The sequence below is a fragment of the Callospermophilus lateralis genome, chromosome 9 (assembly GCF_048772815.1).
Source record: "Callospermophilus lateralis isolate mCalLat2 chromosome 9, mCalLat2.hap1, whole genome shotgun sequence".
Classification (NCBI taxonomy): domain Eukaryota; kingdom Metazoa; phylum Chordata; class Mammalia; order Rodentia; family Sciuridae; genus Callospermophilus; species Callospermophilus lateralis.
This window is the reverse complement of record NC_135313.1, coordinates 8,235,597-8,255,784: the sequence shown is the minus strand read 5'-3', so window position 1 is coordinate 8,255,784 and position 20,188 is coordinate 8,235,597. Positions and strand designations below refer to the sequence as shown.

The window sequence follows — 20,188 nt, the reverse complement described above, 5'->3', positions numbered from 1 at the left end:
AGTTGTCTCATCCAATACCAAACCACTTCCCAGAGGCAACACAAATTGACAGCAGGTCCACATAGGGGTAAAAAGACCTGGATCTCATTTTAGGATAATTCTGAAGGACCATCCCTGATCCAAAGCTTCTTCTGTGTTTCAAAGTGTCTATTGCCACTGTAACTAAAGACCTCCAAAATTTAGTGGCTTAAAACAACAATGAAGCGTTATTTCTTGTGACTCTGTGGGTTAGTGGGGCTCAACAAGGTGGTGGTTCTGCTCTGGGAGGTGGAGTTGAGGCTATTCATGCTGCTGCATTCACCTGGGAGTTTGGTAGGAGCTGGAGCACCCCAGCATGTCTCTCATCCTCCAAGGTCTCTCTCCACATGTGACTGATTACAAATTTAATACCTCAGATCATGTATATTTCCAGCTCTTTGAAATTTGCTAACACTTGTTTTATTACCCAACCTATAGTCTACTTTGGTGAATGTTCTATACATTTTTCTCTTCAGCCTGACAATCTCCACTTTTTGCAAAAAAGAACTGATTTCATTAACAGTGAATAACCATTGATATGGTTGAGTTTTCTATTTGTCCCTATGTCTCCCCCGACCCCCTTCATCCTTCTGTCTCTCATCTTGGGTGCATTGACTATGATTTAATTTGTCTTTTTTTTTTTTTTTTTTTTTTTTTGTACTAGAGAAGTGAACTCAAGCTTTGGGCATGCTAAGAATGCACTCTACCACCAAGCCACATCCCCAGCCCTTTTCCCAGGAAGGCCTGGGACTTGTGTTCCTCCCTCCAGAGCTTTCTATAATTTGCCATTATTCCATCTATTATCTTTTAAACTAAGTCTCTTTGTGTTTCCAGTGTTTTTTCTAGAACTGAGGCATGTGTCTTTAGTTTATCCATGTTGAACTCAGGCCTGCTAGCTCATCCGCCTCCACTTCCCTTCTGTTACCTCCTACCTGCGAACTGTCTGTTCCTCACCCCGCCGTCTCGCCAGTCCTGGAATCTGTCCATTCATTCATTCATCTTATATATACACTTGAGTGCCAGGATAATGCCGGAAGACGGTAGTGGTGTTCAGTAGAAGGGGAGTTGACTTCCTCCACCACCAGAAGTGAAAAGGCAATTTAATCATTAACAAGTGACTAGGAGTTGGGCGTGTAGCTCAGTGGTAGAGCGCTTGCCTGGTATGAATGAGGCCCTGGGTGGATCCCCAGCACAAAACAAAATGAGGCTAAACAAGACCAACACATGAGATGATGCCATTGCTGTAGAAAGTAGTGCCATTATAAATAGGAAGCGGAACCCCCTCTTCTTGCAAGCAGACTCAGTCAGCAAAACCCAACAGAAATAAGCCAGACCAGTACACAGGAAGACCACCCAGGGACAACTGCAGTCATTGAACCAGAAAAATCAAAAAGACGCTGAGGCACAGGATGAGTTTTCTTTCTACCTTGGTGTATTGGAGGATGATTGAAGAGCATCCTGAAATGGTAAACACAGCTCCTGGGTGTGTGCATGTAAGTTTGTGCACAGAAATTGCTTTTTATAATTGCATAAAAGTTCACAGTAGTGGGGCGCTCACTGGGATGAATTATGGCTGATTGTCTACACAATATATTCAGCTGTCTGACATGATGTCAGTCTATAGGTGTTGACGTGGAAAAGTATGGAGAAAATATAAACCCAGTGACTAAACCAGATAGAAGAACACTATGTGCTATATGAGCTTATTTGTAGCAGTGTACTATGGGCTGTGAGGTCTGGCGGAGGCATAGAGTGACCATCTAAGTTTTGAACTATGCATATCTCAGGACTTAATTCAGCAACTAATGCATAATGGCCCCTCAATAAATATTTGTTGAGCAAATACTTTGTTAAAAATCTAGAGTGCTAATAATAGTAATAACAGGAAAATGGGTGGGTTTTAAAATTGTCCCTATTTTCTTTCCAAAAAAATGCTGAGAAGAAGATTGTGAATTACACCAAAATAAATACTTAAGTTTTATAATCAAATGGACATCCAGTTGCTGGGCCCCACTGTATCTACTAGTGACCAAGGAACTAGGGGCCAAGAAGGTTGAACTTCATTACAGATTTGTCTTTCAATTTGCCTCCAGAACAAATTAGTGACTTTTTTTTTTAATGTTGATCTCCCCCAGGTCCATGCCCAAAGAAGGAAGAGGAAAAGAAGAAGAAGAAAAGACTGGAAAACTCAAAATCCTTAAATTCTTATAGGATTATAACACTGCATGAAGACATGAATTCCTAAGCATATTTCTAGATGACATTCCATTCTCCATACAATAAAGATAAATTCATAATGATTGTGTCAGATATCAAGTAAACACCAGATGATTTCCCATAATGTGGATGGAGAGGAGGAAGGAGCATTCTTGGCACACACACACACACACACCCTTTTTTTTTTTTAGTTTTTTTGTAATTTTCTGTTAATTTCCTACCAGAATCTTTGCCATGTAAATAACAGAGAAAGATAAAGTCCACTGGCCCTGGACTCCAACCTTTGCTTAACATTCCACCCCTTCTCTGATCTGTCCCTCTTCCCACCTCTGGAAAGTTTGGGATTTGTTACCTGAAAATTCAGGGGCTGAGGATACATGTCTCAGGAGGCAGAGTGTGTTGGATTTAGATCAGCCTCAAGAGAGAGGCTAAAATGAAGGTTCTCTCATCTACAGTCTGACTTCCCCTGCTCCTCAAAAGGTGACCTAGGTGGACTCAATTTCCTTTCAGCTCACCTGGTAAGGCCCTCCTTGGCTCTGCCACCTTCTCAGCTTGCGCCCACAGACAAGGTTAGCAGTGTCCTTGAGGCACTGTCCCCTTTCTGTGCATAGAACCCTAAGCCTGCCACAGAAGCAGAAAGAGGCTATGAGGACTGCTAGAAACCAATGTGAAAACCGGAGGGAGGGAGGCCTCCAGCACACCCTCCACCCAGTGCCAAAAAAAACGGGGGAGTAGGCTAAGTGAACACCTTACACTGTGCTCTTGTCTTTGGTGGGGACTGTCACCAACCCCACCCACACCAGACACTGGAGGAGAACACAGCTGTGACCTGGGGTTCCAAGCCCAGAACAAAGAGACCTGGCAGTCCTTCCTCCCCATTCTACGGGTCAGGGACTCCAACTGCAGCCCTCAGCTCATGAGTGAACTGTGGTCAGGAAGGAGAGCCAAGGGCCTGAGCTTGCTGGCTCTGCAGAGAATGGAGGCAGGGGTTTAATTAACCCCCTTTCCCTCTTTTTGCTATCACTGAGCACTCTGAGACTTCTTTTTCTTTTCTTTCTTTCTTTCTTGTTTGTGATGATGCTGGAGGTGAGCCCAGGGCCTTGTGCATGCCAGGCGAGCACCCTGCTGCGGGGGTGTGCCCCCAATCCCTGATTTACTTATTGATGGAATAGTTCCTCTAGTTGTGTTTTCAAAGTGGGACTAAATATGAAAAGCTTTCTGATTCTGTGTCTACCTGATAATCTAGCTAGAAATCCACATCCAGGTTTAAGGTGATTTTTCTTCAATACTTTGAAACGATTTTCATTTTTTTTTTTCTCAGATCCAATGTTGCTGTTTGGATTTGATATCAATCTGATTTTTATTCCTTTTTTAGTCCTTTACTATCAAACTGCTCAGGTGCAATGTGATGGCTGGAGCTTTATCTGGCAGCTTGGGTCATGAAGATATGAGAGGAGAACAGTGACCTGGAATCAAACGTGAGTCCTTAGAGACCTAGAAAAACAAAGCTACTGTATCAACCATAAGTCACCCACTGACAAGTGTCCACGAGAAAGAGAAATTAACTAATGTTGTGCTTATGTTACAATTTAGACTCTGTTATTAGTAGCTGAAACAAAACTTAATTCATGTGTGCTTTAAATCAGCTTTGTTTTAGGATTTCCAGAAACCTAATTATTTTTCCCAGTGAGTTCATGTTTCCCTGGATAACAGCCACCTGAGCTTCAGTCTACCTTTATTGTCTCCCTCCTGGGGAGCTCAGGGAATGGGGACAGAAGGGAATTGCCTTTATGATATGAACCTGCCCACTGTGAGGGCCACCTCCCATCACTAATGAAGTTCCTCTCAGAGAACTTCAATGCACTCTCCTTGGTCACTGTTCTTTTCATGATTCCTGTGACTGGAATCCACGGATTCTTGAACCATGAAGTGCAGAGAAGGGACTGCCAGGTCTCATTATTCCATGCTTCTAGCCCAGTGTGACATTGTCATACTCAGCCAGCAAGGCTGTCTCTGCCTCCCAGAGCTGTGGTGGGGTAGGGGTGGGCCATGATCCCCACCAGAGACAAGACCGTGAGTGTAAGGTGTTCACTCAGCCCACTTTTCAACAGTGGGATGGAGGATGTGGGGGTTTCTCAAGCTTTACCTTGAAAGACCCACCGATTCCCTGTCCAGGAAAGACGCACGAGGCACTGGCTGCAAACGCATGAGGTTTATTCAGACACAGACGCCTGTGGGTGCTCAGCGAAACCTCAGCCGGAGCTTTGGTGAGCTGGCACACCGGGCTTTGGGGTACAGGTTTTTTATAGGGTCAAGGGGCAGGTTTCGCGCGCGCGGTAAGCAACAGGTTTCTTATTGGCTATTTTGAACCCAGCATATAGGTTACCTAAAGGGTAAAGTTATTTTTCATTTTATGTTCCTGGAACAATACCACATGACAGTTACATATGAGCATTCTGATTTTTCTGTTCCTGCTTATTAGCCCCTGTTTATTCAGGCATGCCCTGGAATCTGTTTTTCTGCTCTTTCCCAACCATCCTGTTTTTCCCTTTTCAATCGGTCACACTTAACTGATTATCTGAAAACCCCATTGTCTGCAGGTTTGTGATGTGCCCTAATAATTTTGTAACTAAGCCTAAGGTTGCTGGGCTGGGGTCTTTCAACCTTAGTTTCTAAGAGTCCTCATTAACCTCCCTCTTGCTTCTGTAGCATGGTGAGTGTTATGTGCACAGGGGCCGACATCTCAAGGAGACTGCCACCTTGTCAGTCCTGCACTATTATTATTTTTTCATAACATTGATGGCCATTTGTGTGTTTATTTGTTTATTGTCTCTCTTCCCCAACCCGATAGAATGGCAGCATCTCAGGTAGAAACTTGCTGGTTCACAGTTGTCTCCCAAGCACTGTACACCGTGCATACAGTAGATACTCAACTAATACAGGTAGAATGATTGTATCTCCAACCTGGTGGTGCTGGAACTCTATCTTGACACCAGTCTAGGGATTCTCGCTCCAAATCTGGAGCTCTGATCTCTGCTTTGAGCAGAGATTCCAAGGGAATGTAAATTAATAGTGAGGGAGGAGGAGAGAGAAAGGAAAGGCACTGAGGAATGAGAACGACAAATTATGTGTGTGTATGAATATGGCATAATGAATCCCACTATTATGTATAATTATACTCACCAATAAAGTGAAAGTTAAAAAATTCAAAAGTCACATGAATGAAGACCCTGATAAAGATACAGGACCCTCTCTTCAAACGCTGGCTAAAAGAACTGTTGGATGATTATATTTAGTGTGGGGCTGTCTTATACATGTTTGAATCTCCACTGTTTGCAAAGAGTAAGGTGTTCAAGAAAGATTTGTTTTAGCATAATTATAGAGGGCAGGAAACAGGGAACTAGAAGAAAGAACTGAGGGCTATAGAGTGAAGGACAGGGCTGGGTATTAACATGTTGCTGACACAAAGGGGCCTATGGTGTATTACTCTGCAATAGATGAAGAAATAAAAAGCCTTAGGCACTAGCCACACACAGTTATTTAAATTTAATTGAAATTAAATAACATGTAAAATTCTGTTGCACTGGCCTCGGTTCAAGTGCTCTGTAACAGCCACATGTGGCCTGTGGTCGCTGCCTTGCACAGTACGGGTAACAAGTCAGTCCCACCATCACAGAATGTTCTGATGGACAAAACTGACCTAGACCTTTAGGATGAAAGGAAATACCGTCCTGCTTCGGACCTACCAAGAGTTTCCAGGCAGATCAGAGCACCATGGCAGTCCCACTCCTGTTCCCCTAGATTTGCCCTACAGGGAGCCAGTCTGCTTCCATGCCAAGGGCTGTGATCCTAAGCAGTAAGCACTTGTGGAAACAGTGGGCCCTCCAGCAGGTTTTGATAGTGTTCAAGGCCCGGGAGAAGAGCTGGATGGCAGCAGTAGCCCCTGCTTCCCCTCCTTTCTCTCACCTCCCTAACCCCTTATCCGCAGGCTCCACCTCCACTCCAAAGCCAACAGGTAGCCAGGCCCTGCCCCCAAATCATGTGGGACTCCTCAGAAATAAATGATCTACTGCAGGTCTTAGAACAATCTTACCTTGTTTACACGAAAATTTGTCTTCCTCCACCCTGAGCCTGCACCTAGTAGGTGCCCTGTAAGTATTTGTTGGGTGGCTGGATGGATGGTGAATGAATGAATCGAAGACACCCGTTTCCCTTAGTCGGTCAAGGCACTGCGGGAGGAGCCACCCTTAGAGGGTTGGAGGAGAAAGCCCCCTCCCTCCACTCCGCCCCCGCGGACCCGCTCTGGGCGGGTGAGCCAGAGTCGCCGCCTGCGGGGCTGGGGGTCCGACGGGGCTCGGCCCTCAGGGGCGTGTCCTCCCGACCCGGGCGCAGCGGCCCGGATTGACGGGCTGCGGGGCTCCCGGGCCGCGGCGGCCGAGGGACATGGAGCGCGAGCTGGAGGCGCTGGAGACGCGGCCCGCGAGCCCGGCCGAGCCGCCCTTCCTGGCGCTGGTGGAGGCGGCGGGGGGCCGCGGGCAGGTGCTGCTGGTGGGCGAGCTGTGGGAGCGCGAGCAGAGCCGCGCGCTGCTGCGGGACTTCGCCACGGCCGTGTTCCCACCCGAGCCAGCCGCAGGCAAGCCGGGCGGCGCGGCGGCGGAGAGCGCCCGGCCCGGGGCGGCGTGCGGGGCGCAGAGGGCGCTGGGCACGGCGGCGCGCGCCATCCGCTCCCCGCTGGTCTTCGTGCTTTGCCGCGCCTCGTCTCTGGCCGCCAGGGAGCCGCGGCACCGCCTGCGGGAGATGCTGCGGGACGTGCGCGGCCGGAGGCGGGCCGGCGCGGCGCTGGTCGGGGTGCTGGTGGCCGAGGCGGGGCCGGAGGACGCGGTGGCGCCCGGGCTCCGGCTGCTGGAGGCGCTGCTGCGCACAGTGTTCGGCCGCCAGGCGGGTGGCCCGGTGCAGGCAGCCGCCTACTGTCCCAGCCACCCGGAATCCAGCCTGGCTGTCCAAGCGGCCGCCTGCAGAGCCCTGCAAGCCGCGGGGCCCGGGCGACCAGGTGAGGCTTCGCCGCGGAGCCGGGCAAGGCGCGGGCGGGCGGGCGGGCGGGCAGCGGCTGGGAAGCTCCCCGGGTGGGACCCCTGTAGCACCCCCTGTTGTGCAGCTAAGTAAACTGAGGCCGAGTGCGCGGAGGTGCCTAGTAGCCGTCCCTCAGCACTTTAGCTTTAGGGGGCGGGCCCTGGACAAGGGGTCCAGTCAGCCCTGGGAGATTTCGAGTGTTTGCCTGATGCAGGGCGCTAGGAAGGCCGAAGGGACGAGCATAAGGTAGGAAGGTGGTAGGAAGAAGGGTTGGACTGGCCAGGGTTGGTGGGGGGAGGGGGATGGGGAAAGAGGACGGAAAAGCCTTGGGATGCCGAAGCCTGGGGTGGTGGGACACCTGTGTGTGGAAACTGGGACTGTGGGGTGCCTGGAGCTTCCAGGGCGCAGTGCAGCCAGGGATGCGTTGAGATCTCTAGGCCACTCTGGAGGCTCCGTGGGGAAGTCCGGCGGGGTAAGGGACTTGTGGGCCTGGAGGAGGCTGCCAGGAACTGAAAATAATGAATTTTCTAGTGCTTCCTGGTTTCGGGCTCAGGTTGCACACCCGCTGCAGAGGGCACTTTTCCATCTTCCTGCTCTAAAGTGTAGAGAGGGGAGTGGGTCCCCCCTCCCACCCCCCCCACCCCCCCCACCCCCCGCCAGCGGAGACAGCTGCTGTCCACAGAGGGAGCAGGCTTCAGCATCTCCCCCATCCTGGTTCACAAGGTTTTACAGGAACTCTCCAGTGTTTGGGGGTTAAAATGGGGACATTTAGTAATGCTGAGTCTGGCAAAACCGGGAGATCTTTGCACTCAGCTCCCCACTCAGCTTGGGCAGCCCTCCCAACCCGGCAGCCTCCACCTCCTGAAGGGTTAATGAAAACTAGAGTGGTTGTGTTGTTTCCTGGGGTATCTGGTTGGACAACTACTGGGAGATGCCGGACATGGGGAGGGGTGGCTTTCTCAGCAGGGAGACCTGCTTCCTGTGATGTTAAAAAAGTCACAGACTCACCGAAGTCTAGCTTGCCTGGCAAGGGCTATCCCTCTCAGCTGGGATGCACCCCAGCATCCCCACCCTCACCCACTTTCTGTTGAGGCCTCTAGGCCTCAAATTCAGCCACTAGCAAGGGAAATACCTCCTGTGGAGCCTTGTTCTGATCAAGTTTTCAGCCCCTTCTTCCCTGACCTGGCCCTCTGGGGGAAAGAAGGAAATTCACACAAATTTTATGCACCCTAATGAGCTGATGCCTAGAAAATTCTCCCAGGCTTTAATCTCTTGGATTCTCCCATTCCCATGGGACCTTGCTCTGGCCTCCTAAATGTTTGTACCCAAGGCTTCTACCTGGGCCTGAAAAGCCTTTTCTCTCCTCCTCCTCTCTGCTTGGCCAGTCTCACCTCTCCATTCAAACTGGACTTCCTCCTCCAGGAAGTCCTCCTGGAAAGCTCTGCACTCCAGTTGGCAAGTTCACTGATGAAAACCCAGAACCCTTTGCCTTCCTGCTGTCTAAGCTCTTACCATATGATTTTGTGCCCGTTCCCTGTGGGTTTAATCCTAACACCCTGCCTGGCATACAGAATGGGATAAATGACTCTTCACCTCCTTTTAAATAAATCCTTTAAAAAGTTTAATGCTTTGCAAAGGCAACATTTTATGTTAAACTCTCTCCTACTTTTCTTTTTTTTAAAAAAGCAAAACACACACACACACACACACACACACACACACACTGAACAAAATGAAAGCTTTCATTACTGAATAAAGGGATTGTAGTTATGATTCATTGCCTGCCCATTTCTTTGCAGCTTTTGCAGTGGACAGTGTTATTACCCTCACACCAAATGGACTCACGTTGCTAAGGTTTTCCTATTGGATGCTCTGGTTTTTAAGTTTTCCTATTTCTTTCCTTACTGCCTGCAGATAATTCTTTTTTTTTTTTTTTTAAGTTGCTTGCCTTGTGTCAATTCTGCTTTACACAGTTTCAGTGTCTAATCCAGCTGCCTTTGGGTTGAAAGCCTAAGGATCCCATCTTGTTAGAACTGGATATAAATTAAGAGTAAATAATCTGTGAGTAAAGACTGTAAACAGGTTTTTTTGTTTTGCCTATCTGCTGCCAGAAGTTTTTATTCTTTTTTTTGCAGTGCCTTAAAAATGATAAATCAGGCATGGTGGTGCACGCCTGTAATCCCAGTGGCTCAGGAGGCTGAGGCAGGAGGTTCATGAGTTCAAAGCCAGCCTCAGCAACATTGAGGCGCTAAGCAACTCAATGAGACCCTGTCTGTAATAAAATACAAAATAGGGCTGGGGATGTGGCTCAGTGGTTAGGTACCCCTGAGTTCAATCCCCAGTAACTCTGACCCCCAAAAGAATGATAGGCAAGTGCTTTACCAATGAGCTCCAACTTCCCCCTGCCTTTATTGGGGATTAAACCCAGTGACATTCTACTTCTGAGCTACTTCCCCTGTCCTTTTTATCTTCTTAATTTATAGTTTTGTTTATTTATTTGTTTTGCAGTACTGGAGATTGAACTTGGGGCGCTCACAACTGAGATATATCCCCAACCCTTTTTATCTTGAGACAGGTCCTCCCTAAATTGCTGAGGCTGGCTTTGAATTTGCAATCCTCCTGCCTCTGCTTCCTGAGTTGCTGGGATTACAATCTTGTGCCACCACACCTGGATCCAAATCGTTCTTAAAAAAAAAAAAAAAGAGGAAGGAGGAGGAAAAGAAAACATTTCCTGTTGACTTTATTCCAGATGCTTGGGGATCCCAGGTGATCTCCAAATAACTGGGATGGTACTTTAATTTTGCTAAGAACTAGAATCAATATTGTCTCAAATTATAATTGTTTCATATGTGATTAACAAAAAAAATATTAAATCTATTTCTGTTAAGCAAGAGTTTGAACTAAAAATCAGGGAGGCATTTCTGCCCTTGAGTATTCTCTTTGGTGCTTTGTCATTGTAATTAATTTCACATTTTGTTGCTATGGTTTTCCCAGCATGGTACCAATGTCATAGAGTAATTTTCGAGGATGAAATGAAATGATCACAGTTGAAACTAGGACCGGTGACAGTTGAGACTCTTGGTTTGCTGGACAGAACGTTTTCCAGTCTTATGAAGCAGGAGCCATCTTTCTGACCTTGACCTGAGGGGCTTTGTGTTCTTCCTAGAAAAAGGAACTTGGGAGAGACCTGGCCTCCCAGGACTGCTGGCCTGTTTTACTTGGGGTCCTTGGAGCCAGAGGAAGGACCAAGATGCCACCTCCTCCAGAAGCCCAGCTCAGGGTGAGTGCTTCAGCTTCCTGGACCTTCCTGAGGGTGTAGACACAGGGGCCTCAAGGACAGAGCAAAAGAACATCCATGGAGCACCTGCTGCATACATGTGGGCATGGGGGGAGCCATGTGAACTGCCTCCCCTCCAGGCAGTGGGAAGGCAGGGCTTTTGCCCCAGGAGTGCCACCTAGTGAAGGAGGTGTGAGGAGGTCTGTAATGCAGGTGAGCAGAATGGGGGCCTCTGCAGTCAGGCGCCCTGAGGATCCAGGGCTGGGGTGTCAGAGTGAGTAACACGTGAGCCGGGAATGGAGGTCTTTCTGTAAGTAGAAATGAGAAGGCTGGGGGAGAGGACAGCCCGAGCAGAAACTTGACAGCAGACATCAGAAAAGCCCCCGGAAGTGTCCAGGGTTGAGGTACCCAAGGAGAGGAAAGGCCTGAGGTAAAGAGGAGAGTGAGGCCACACCGGGGGCTCTGAATGTCCTTCAGGGGTAGAGGGCCACTGGTGGTTTCTGAGCAGAGCTGTCAAGATGAAGGGTGGTTTAGAAAGGGGTTGGACTGGGGGCAGGGAGAGCACAGAGGTGGAGCCCAGCTGTCAGGGACTGCAGCAGCCCAGGAGAGACTTCTTGTGGCCTGGACCCAAGGGTCAGTGTGGGACAGGAGAGAGGGAAGGGAAAGACAATGGGCAGTAGTTTAAAATAAACTGACATTGTGTCCCTTATTTTAAAAATAGTTGATATGTCAGCCTCATATTGCTGCAAAAGAAATTGCCACAAAAGTTAGTAGCTTCAGACTAGAAACATTAATAGGTCCCTGACTTGCTGTTAGTGGGGCTGTTTGTTCTTGCTCCCACCAGGCCCCCCAACAACATCTACTCCCTTGTTTCTAATCTGAGGCAGTGTCACACAGTTTAAGGTAGTTACAGGAGTGACTAGCCATCCCCTCTGTCTTGTGAGGCTCCCTGTTCAACACCTGTCTCTGTATTCCCAGAGCCCACTCACATCGAAGGAGGGGTTTATACAGGGGCAGCTCACTTAAAGGGCCATGATCTTGGGGCTAGCTTCAAATTTTGCCTATGGTAGTTGAAAGCTTAAAAAATATTTTAAGAAAAGGAAAATGAATACTAAAAGTTCACTTGATCCTTATCATTCAGCAGTAACAACAATCAATATTTGGGGGTAGACCATTCCATTTGTCTGTCTGTCTTTCCTTCTCTCACTGTCTTTGTACTATTTAAATTTTAATATTTACTTCTAGGTAATATCTAATCTGCAGAATGAAGTAGGTATTCAAAACAGTCAATCAGGGGCTGGGGTTGTGGCTCAGCAGTAGAGCACTCGCCTCGCTAGTGGGAGACCCTGGGTTCGATCCTCAGCACCACATAAAAAATAAATAAATAAGTGAAATAAAGGTATTGTGTCCAACTACAATTTAAAATAAATAAATATTAAGAAAAAAAAACCAGTCAATCACAAAAATGTTAACTTTTAACTTTGTGGTCATCATTTAGCATCTGTCATGAATCTAGGGAGGAAATAAAGCAAAGGAATCATTAACAGTTGTACATAAATTTTGGATAACTTCCTTCTCTGTAGCATATAACAAATATCATGTAGAACTCAATTTATTAAAAGGCAAATTTCATTTATGGATTATGTACTTTTATCCCACGGTATCCAAGGGGATGGGCTCCAGAACTCCACTTGAAAACCAAAATGTGTGTATGTTCAAGTCCTTTATGTAAAATGGTGTGTAATTTACATATAACCTATGTACATCCTTCTGTATGCTTTATTCACTTATTTATTTTGTGGTGCTAAGGATGGAACTCAGGGCCTCATACTTGCTAAGCATATTCTCTACCATTAATTTACACACCCAGACCGCCTGCTGTATACTTTAAATCATCTCTAGATTACTTACTTCCCTATAGTATTGTGAAAGCTATGTAAAATAATTGTTATACTGTGTTATTTAGGAAAATAAGGGCAAGAAAAAAATCTGTATTTGTTCAATACAGATAAAACTTTTTTTAATTGGTTGAATCTGTGGATGAAAAATACAGGAATATAGAGAGTCAACTGTACATACATTTATAATAAGCATGACAAATATAAGATCTTATACTTGGGCTGGGGTTGTGGCTCAGTGGTAGAGCACTTGCCTAGTGTGTGTGAGGTGCTGTGTGAGGCACTGAGTTCGATCCCCAGCACCACATAAACAAATTAAACAAATAAAATAAAGATATTGTGTCCATCTACGACTAAAAAAAAAAATTAAATTAAAAGACCTTATACTTAACATGGAATCTGTTTTTTTCATCCATAACATATTATGGCAATAATTATGTCAGTAACATCTTTTATCTTTTTTAAGGTAGTTGTAGATTAACATGCAATTATAAGGAATAAGAGAAAGAGCTCCTGTGTACATTTTACTTAGTGTCCCCCATGATAACATCTGAAGTTTTGTTTTTTTTTTTTTTTTTGGGGGGGGAGACAGTGAGAGAGAGAATTTTTTAATATTTATTTTTTAGTTTTTGGCAGACACAACATCTTTGTTTGCATGTGGTGCTGAGGATCAAACCCGGGCCGCACACATGCCAGGCGAGTGCGCTGCAGTTTGAGCCACATCCCCAGCCCACATCTGAAGTTTTTGTAACACAATGGAGATACTGACATGGGCGTAATCCACAGATCATATTCCGATTTCCCTAATTTACTGCACTCATTTGTGCTTTTAGTTCTATGGAACTTCATATATCATTTCTAATGCTGAATCCCACCATATGTATGAGCCATAGTTTTCTCTCTGAGTCCCTTTGCTGGACACTGAATCAGAATCAGGATGCTTTCAGATGCTGGTAAGAAGCCTGGGGCTTAAAACAGCATAAGATATATAAAGGAATTCATTATCACACCTAAAGGACAGTCCAGAGGTGGGGCTGGTTTCAGAGTTGGTTGATCCAGGAACTCAGTGAACTCCACAAAGACTCAGGATTTTTCCTCCTCTCTTCTGGGCCATCCTCAATGTATGTTTCCTCCTTAGACTGGAAGCAAGATGGCTGCAGCAGTTCCACTAATTATTCCTAATTATTTCCTCAGGATAAAATCCTAGAAGTGGAATTGCTGGGTCAAAGGGTATGTACATTTTTAAGGTTTTTGATCTGTATTTTGTTTGGCTTTTTAAAGCAGATACGCACTGGGGCAACTTCCTCCCTTTCAGTCCTTGCTTACCGACTTATAAACTTTTTCTTCTGATTGGTCATTCCTTCTGTGTTCCAGAGAACTTCCAAGACTCACAGGAGGAGCTGGCGCTCACAACCATATTTCCCAACAGAGACTGTGAAGACCATGAAAGTGGTCCCAAAACCTGTGATGGAGTCGTTCACACGCCCCCTGAGCCCACTGGAGAAACCAGATGAAGGCTGGACCCTCGGACTGTCCCTGGCTCTGACCCACACCCTGAGGCCTGGCCCTTCTCACTGAGCCCCCAAGTCGACCTTGTCTGGTGGTGACTGTGAAAACCCCTCTTTTAGGGGGCTGTCACATTCCCTATTGCCAGTTCGGGAGCAGGACTTGCTAAGACAGGCAGGGCCTAGGAAAACTGTCCCTTGGGACCGGCTCTCCACTTGCCATTTGCTACTGTGATCATAGTAAGGTTATTTTAGCTCTCTGTACCTTGGTTTCTCTAAGCCAAGGAGACCAGTAGCTCTCTACTTTGAGGCTCTGCAGAACTGTGGCACCCCAGGGTGTGTGCAGCACTCTGGACACATGCAGGAGAGTGCAGCTGGAAGGAACTCTGGGCCAGATATCATCAGATCTGGGCTGTGACTTGGGGTGTGTCATTCCATCTCTGGGACTTCTGTTTTCAAATGCATGAGGGGCTGCCAACCCACTGGCTTTTCAGCCAGGGGCCGGGCTGCCCTTCCAGGCAGCATTGGAAACCTGTGTGTTGAGGTGGGTCACAGACTGTGGGGCACCCCTGGCATTTAGTGGGAATCCTGCAATGTACAGGGTAGTCTCCAGTAGCGAAGAATTGGTTCACTCAATATTGTGACACCTTTGTGACTCTGGAAGAACCAGTTCCTTTTTCCTGTCAAATTCTAGGAAGAGTCCCCCAGAGAGTGTGAGGCTTCTGGGACCTTGGCTCTTAGAACAAGCCAAAATAAAGACCACATTGTGGCCCCGGGGGCCTGTCAGGCCAGAGCCAAGATGGTCTGTGTGTTGCAGGGCCAGGACAGAAATAGCCCTGCCTGCCTGTGAGAAGAAAGGGCTGCTCTCTTTCTCATGTTGATATTGACTTTCTGTGCCAAGTCCTTGGAGAGTAAGAATGCTGGGAGCTGCCCACAGCACCACCCAGAGGAAGGCAGGGGGCAGGGGATGCTCGGGTCAGCTCTAGGTCTCAGTTCCTATCCCAAGGTCAAAGCCGACTCAGCCCTGTACCTCAGTTCTCTAAGCCAAGGAGACCGGTAGCTCTCTACTTTGAGGCTCTGCAGAACTGTGGCACCCCAGGGTGTGTGCAGCCTTTCCTCTAAGTGGCCTGAGTCAGAGGGGCGATGATGTTCCCTGCAGAGCCGGCAAGGCCTGTGTTCACCCACAGACTGCTCGGCATCCCTCTCTTGTCCACTTTGAGCGCTGGAGAAATCCAGTCTTCAGACTCAAGCGGGAGGGCAGCTCCTGATTTCCCCGGTGGGAACCCCCCACCCGTCAGGGAAGTGGCCACGCCCATTCATTCCTGCGATTCGATTCGCTCTGCAGACACAGTCGTGCCACTCTTTAGCTCACGACCTTCCAGTTGTTATTTCAGCTTTCTCTGTGATGTTGCCAAATTGTAGAACGGAAGCCTCTAGCCGAGGGGCTCTGTGATGTTAAGGAAGGGCGCTCTCTACTCTGTGCCTCAATTTCTTTTCCATAACAGGGAGCCAGGTCCTACCCCTCCCTGGCCTCGCAGGGAGAGACAACATCTTCCTTGGGCCTGGGTAGCAGTGACATTTTTTAATAATGCAGGGTTGTCTCCCCAGTAGATAGATCCAGCTGGCATCTTTACATAGCAGGAATTCAAGAAATTTTGATTCATTGGTTTTACTTTTAACTGGGGAGACTGGTATATTTGAAGCTGCTATATTTTTCTATTTCCTCATTGATCTCTTTATAATAATTTTGGTTGGAATTTTATCTGGTGGTGGGGAGGGGGTTTGTTATAAGTTAGGAATTTGTTTAAGGCAGAAGTTACAGGGTTTAAAAATCTTTTGTATTTGTTGCCAATATTCGAAACTTGGCACATTAAAAAAAAAAATCTAGTTTTCTGGGTGGATGTGGGGCATGTTTTCATTTCCTTCTCCACTTGGATGCCCTCTCCTACCTTCCCACCCACCCCATCCCCCACTGCACTTCCTTCACATGACACCTGCCTGGTGCTGGCTCAGGTGAGCATTTGAGTTTGCAGTCTATGGTTTAAGTGGTGTTTTATACATTATTTTTTCATTACTTTCAGGATTTCTTTTGAATAGTTAAGAAAAAGGTCTTTGTTTCCTGGGATTTGGGTGCTTACTCTCAACTGGTAAAACAGAGCTGAGATGGATCTCTGTTTCCTTGAGACATGGCTATGTTGTGCACCATCCTTGAAGGGACAGTCTCAGTGCTGTTTCCTAGCAGACAGATTAGCTGGGTGCTACCAGGGATGATCTTGATGGTGGGTCTCTTCCCTGAAGGACTTTAGAAGGCATGAAGTTTAGTGGGCCTGTGGGAAGCCAGAGACCTTGAATTAGATCAGTGGTTCCCAGGAGCCATGGGTGAGGGTCTACTAGCCAGCCCTGGGTTTTCTGGTACTAATCTCTAATGTGGCAATAGTTTGCCGCTTCTGACTTGAATGGATAATTCCTTATATCTAATAAAACCAAACAGTACCCCACTGGTGTCTAATCAAAATGGAGTGAATCTTCCCCTTTGTTCTCATAGCGTGTTCCTCACAGGCTCTTGGGAGTAGGGAATCTGAGCAAATGGCCTAAGCCTCTCGAATAGTTGGCAGCCTGAAAGTGACCCAGTCCTGGGTGACAGCCCCACAGCCCTAATGGCTGGAATTGGAAAATATGTAACAGGAAAGTAGAAGTAAATATTTAAAAAGAGATTTTTTTTTTAAGAGATAACAGTTAGGTAGACAGTGTTTTTGCAGAGCTAAACCAGCTTCAACTGAGTCTCAGAGAAACCTCTGTAATATTCATGTCACAGTTTCTCTTCTTTCAAAGTGTTTATCTCCAAGAGGAATCTCTCAATTGTCAAAGCAAAAAAAAGTCAAGGTCAAGGGCTGAAGCCCTCAACCTGAGATGTAAATGAGCCACTTACTCCAGGCCAGAACCAAGGACCTAACCTCTTTGGGAAGGTTAATGACAATGTAAACTTGAAAGCTTTAAGGGCAGCACAGTAACTCTGCAGGCTTGTTGCCTGTGGTCAGGAGGTCTGGACTTTGGTCTGTTTGCATGGCAAACTCAGCCAGCATAATGAGCAAGTGCAGGAAGCTGGCTGGCTGTTTGTAGGAAGGGCTGCATAAGCCCTCTGCCCTGCTTTTTTGTGTTAGTGGATCAAGAATTGGGACTGAAGCGGAATCTGGCCAGGCAGCCCCACCACTTGTGTGGCCTTGGAGTTTGGGGGGTGGGGCACAGTGCAGGGTGCAGGGTGGTCAACCTGGATCCTACACACATGCCTTCAGCCTCTGAGCACTAGTCCTCTGTAAGATTATACTTAGGGCTGCCTAATTGGGAGCCGAGGCACACAGGGCCCACTGGGTCAAGCTTGGTTCAGAGGGTACCAGGAATCCCACAGGAGTGGTAGGTAAGGAGAACGATGTGGGGTAATCTGGTCCCTAGTGGGGCTGAACCCAAGGGATCATGACTTTGATAAGGGTAAGAACCTTGTCTGGGCTTCTTTCCCCAGCTCCCCAACCCCAGCTGTGTCTCCTGCCTCATACGAAGACGTAGAACTTCTAGTGCCTTGACAGATGGAACTCAGACTCTCAGGAAGGAGCTGGGTTCTGAATCTTACATGGGGCTTGTGCACCTGCTCTCCAGAGCACAGTCCTGTGACCAAACCCTCATTTTGAATACAGGTTGCAGAAACTGGCTGTTTTGTAGCTCTGAATTTTTTCCCTTCCAGACTGGTTCATGAGAATTTCTCAGAGCCAGATATTCCTTGAGCATTATCCTAATCCCAGGCTAACCTGGCCCTGAAGGCCTACCATCCTAGTGTGCTTCTGGCTCCTGGCTCCCAAACTAGCTATCAGGATGGTCACTTACAGTCTCTTGTTCTTGGAAGAGAATAGGTCTTCCCTTCAGCCTCTGCATGTGATCTGGCCTCATCCAACACCAGCTGTTCCAGAGATCAGGCAAGACCATGGAACAGGCCAAGGGCCAGGCCTCAATGGAGGGGCCAGAGGAGTGGGGCTGAGAAAAAGCTCAGGCAAGGCTCATATGTAGTTGTTCATTTTCTAATAGCCACATTCAAAAAAAAGGAAAAGAAACTAGTAAGAATCATTTAACGTATATTTTGTTTTACTCAAAATATTACTTCAACTGTAAACTATTAATGAGGCATTTTGCATTTTTTGCATGCTGTCTTTGAATCTTGTGAGAATTTGACATTTAGAGCCCAATTCAGATATTAAATTTTCATCAGCTGTACTTGATCTGTATTTAGATCTCATTAAATATGCAGTCCTAAATACATTCACATCCTCAAATTGTTCCAGATATACTTAAAAGTTTTTCAGCAACTGAATTGAATATCTGGTCAATTTCCATTAATTAAAATATCATTTAAAATTAAATTTAGAATTCAATTCCTCCTTTGCACTAGCATATTTTAAGCGTTCACCAGCACCTGTGGCTTGTGCGATAAGTACTGGAGAATACTGGCCAACAGAAAACGCTAGAAACCTAAATTGGGGCAACTGCCCCACCCCCACTCCCTACTTGCCCCGAGTTTGCTGGCCACCCCAGACCCTGGCAAGGTCACCAGCTGCTTCCAGCAGTCGGCTTGTGCAGGCAGTCTTCCAGGTGCCTGAGATGGGAGTCACCCTCCTAGGCACCGAAGACAACCTAGCTCCTTGGTGGGTTCACAGATGCTTTTCTGCCTCGATCTCTCTGGCCAGACGGGTTTCCGCCATGAGGGCATTTCCCCTAACCAAGCACTCACACGTGGGAACCCGTGTCACCGGCTGCTTTTCACATAAATGCGTTTACTCTAAAAATACGTGGTAGGCGTGAGGCACGTGAGACAGCCCCGGCCTGGAGGCAGAGTCGCCTGGAGATCTGCGAGAGCTCGCGGGTGGCTCGGTCCTGGCCGCCAGACAGGTGGGTCCCCCGCCTTAGGGGAGAGGCTTGAGTGCGCAGGCCCCGCTCGTCCACAGTGTCAGAGCGGCCCAACAGGGACAGGATTCGGGGCGCCGGGGCTGCCACGCCCGCCAGCGCCACCCCGACCATCACTGCAGCTCCACGGGGACTGACTGACCCTCTAAGACCCGGGCAGTTGCGTGCGTGCAGGCTGAAGCCCCCGCCCCCGAGCTCTCGGCCTTCTGGGAGCACTGTGACCATTAGTGGGCGCTGCAGGGACAAGCTCTGGCCCTCTCCTTCTTCCAGACCGGGCCCCCGGCCCAGCTCACTGGGTGAGGCCACAGATGACCTCGATTAGGCCTCGAGACGTTTTGTGACTCTTCTGAATTTGAAGAGAGTTAGGGTTCATGAGCAGAACTCACTCTGGCGGAAATTCTTTCTGTAAAGCCCAGCGCAGTGGCACACGCCTGTATTCCCAACTACTCCGGAGGCTGAGGCAGGAGGATCCCAAGTTCAAGGTCAGCCTGGGCAATTTAGGGAATCCTGTCTCAAAATTAAAAAATAAAAAGGGATGGGGATGAAGTTCAGTGGTAGAGTGCCCCTTGGGTTCAAAGCCCAGTACCAGGGGTGCAGGTGGGATGAGAGAATTTTGTATGTGATTTCACTATGTCCCCCCAAAAGATAAGTAGATCTCATTTGAGAGTGTTGGGGAGGACAGGGGTTTTACAGCGGTAGGTCTGAGTCCAAGCCTTGTGCCAATAACTAACCATCATTCATTCAACAGACATTTACTGAGCACCTACTATGTGCCTGACACTCTGCTAGCTACTATAGGAGATAGTGATTAATAAGACATGGCCTTGCCCTTGAGTTGGGAAGGGGGCAAGATGTGATTACAGTTGTGTGAAGTGAAGTCTCTAAGGGAGCATGTGGAAGGGTAGGTCAAGGTAGGCTTCCTAGAGGAGGTACTGCTTGACTGGGCCTCAAAACTAGTGGCACTAATCAGGGTATAAGGGAGAGGGCCTTGAAGTCAGAGGGAAAAACAGGTACCAGGATTCAAGAGAAGTTATATAACTATATGGCTTTTCTGGGAACTTTAGGGGCTCCAGATGGCTACAGTGGGGCCAGACAGGACAAAAGGGACCTTAAAGATGGTGGAAGTTCTGGGGGTGAGGGTAGTCTTACTTGGTTTTGACTGGCTGTGAAGAATGAACTGGAAACAAGATAGTAATCAGGAAGTCAAATTTCTTGGAGGTTGTTGCAACCAGGAAAGAAGAGGGGGAGACAATTGT

General features: G+C 47.6%; 1 protein-coding gene across 1 annotated transcript; it reads left to right on the top strand.

Moving 5' to 3' along the window:
- The first annotated feature begins 6,678 nt into the window (after positions 1 to 6,678).
- C9H2orf72 (chromosome 9 C2orf72 homolog) lies at positions 6,679 to 16,474 on the top strand. Its single transcript, XM_076866159.2, has 3 exons — positions 6,679 to 7,285; positions 10,472 to 10,585; positions 13,855 to 16,474. The coding sequence occupies exons 1-3, from the start codon at positions 6,679 to 6,681 to the stop codon at positions 13,992 to 13,994; spliced, it is 861 nt and encodes a 286-aa protein (XP_076722274.2). The 3' UTR covers positions 13,995 to 16,474.
- Positions 16,475 to 20,188: the final 3,714 nt, after the last annotated feature.

Excerpts from the sequence above, each read along its gene's own strand:
- C9H2orf72 (XM_076866159.2), top strand. The coding sequence starts at position 6,679 with ATGGAGCGCGAGCTGGAGGCGCTGGAGACGCGGCCCGCGAGCCCGGCC. Across the intron at positions 7,286-10,471 it reads CGCGGGGCCCGGGCGACCAG|AAAAAGGAACTTGGGAGAGA; the intron begins GTGAGGCTTCGC and ends TGTTCTTCCTAG. Across the intron at positions 10,586-13,854 it reads CTCCAGAAGCCCAGCTCAGG|AGAACTTCCAAGACTCACAG; the intron begins GTGAGTGCTTCA and ends TCTGTGTTCCAG.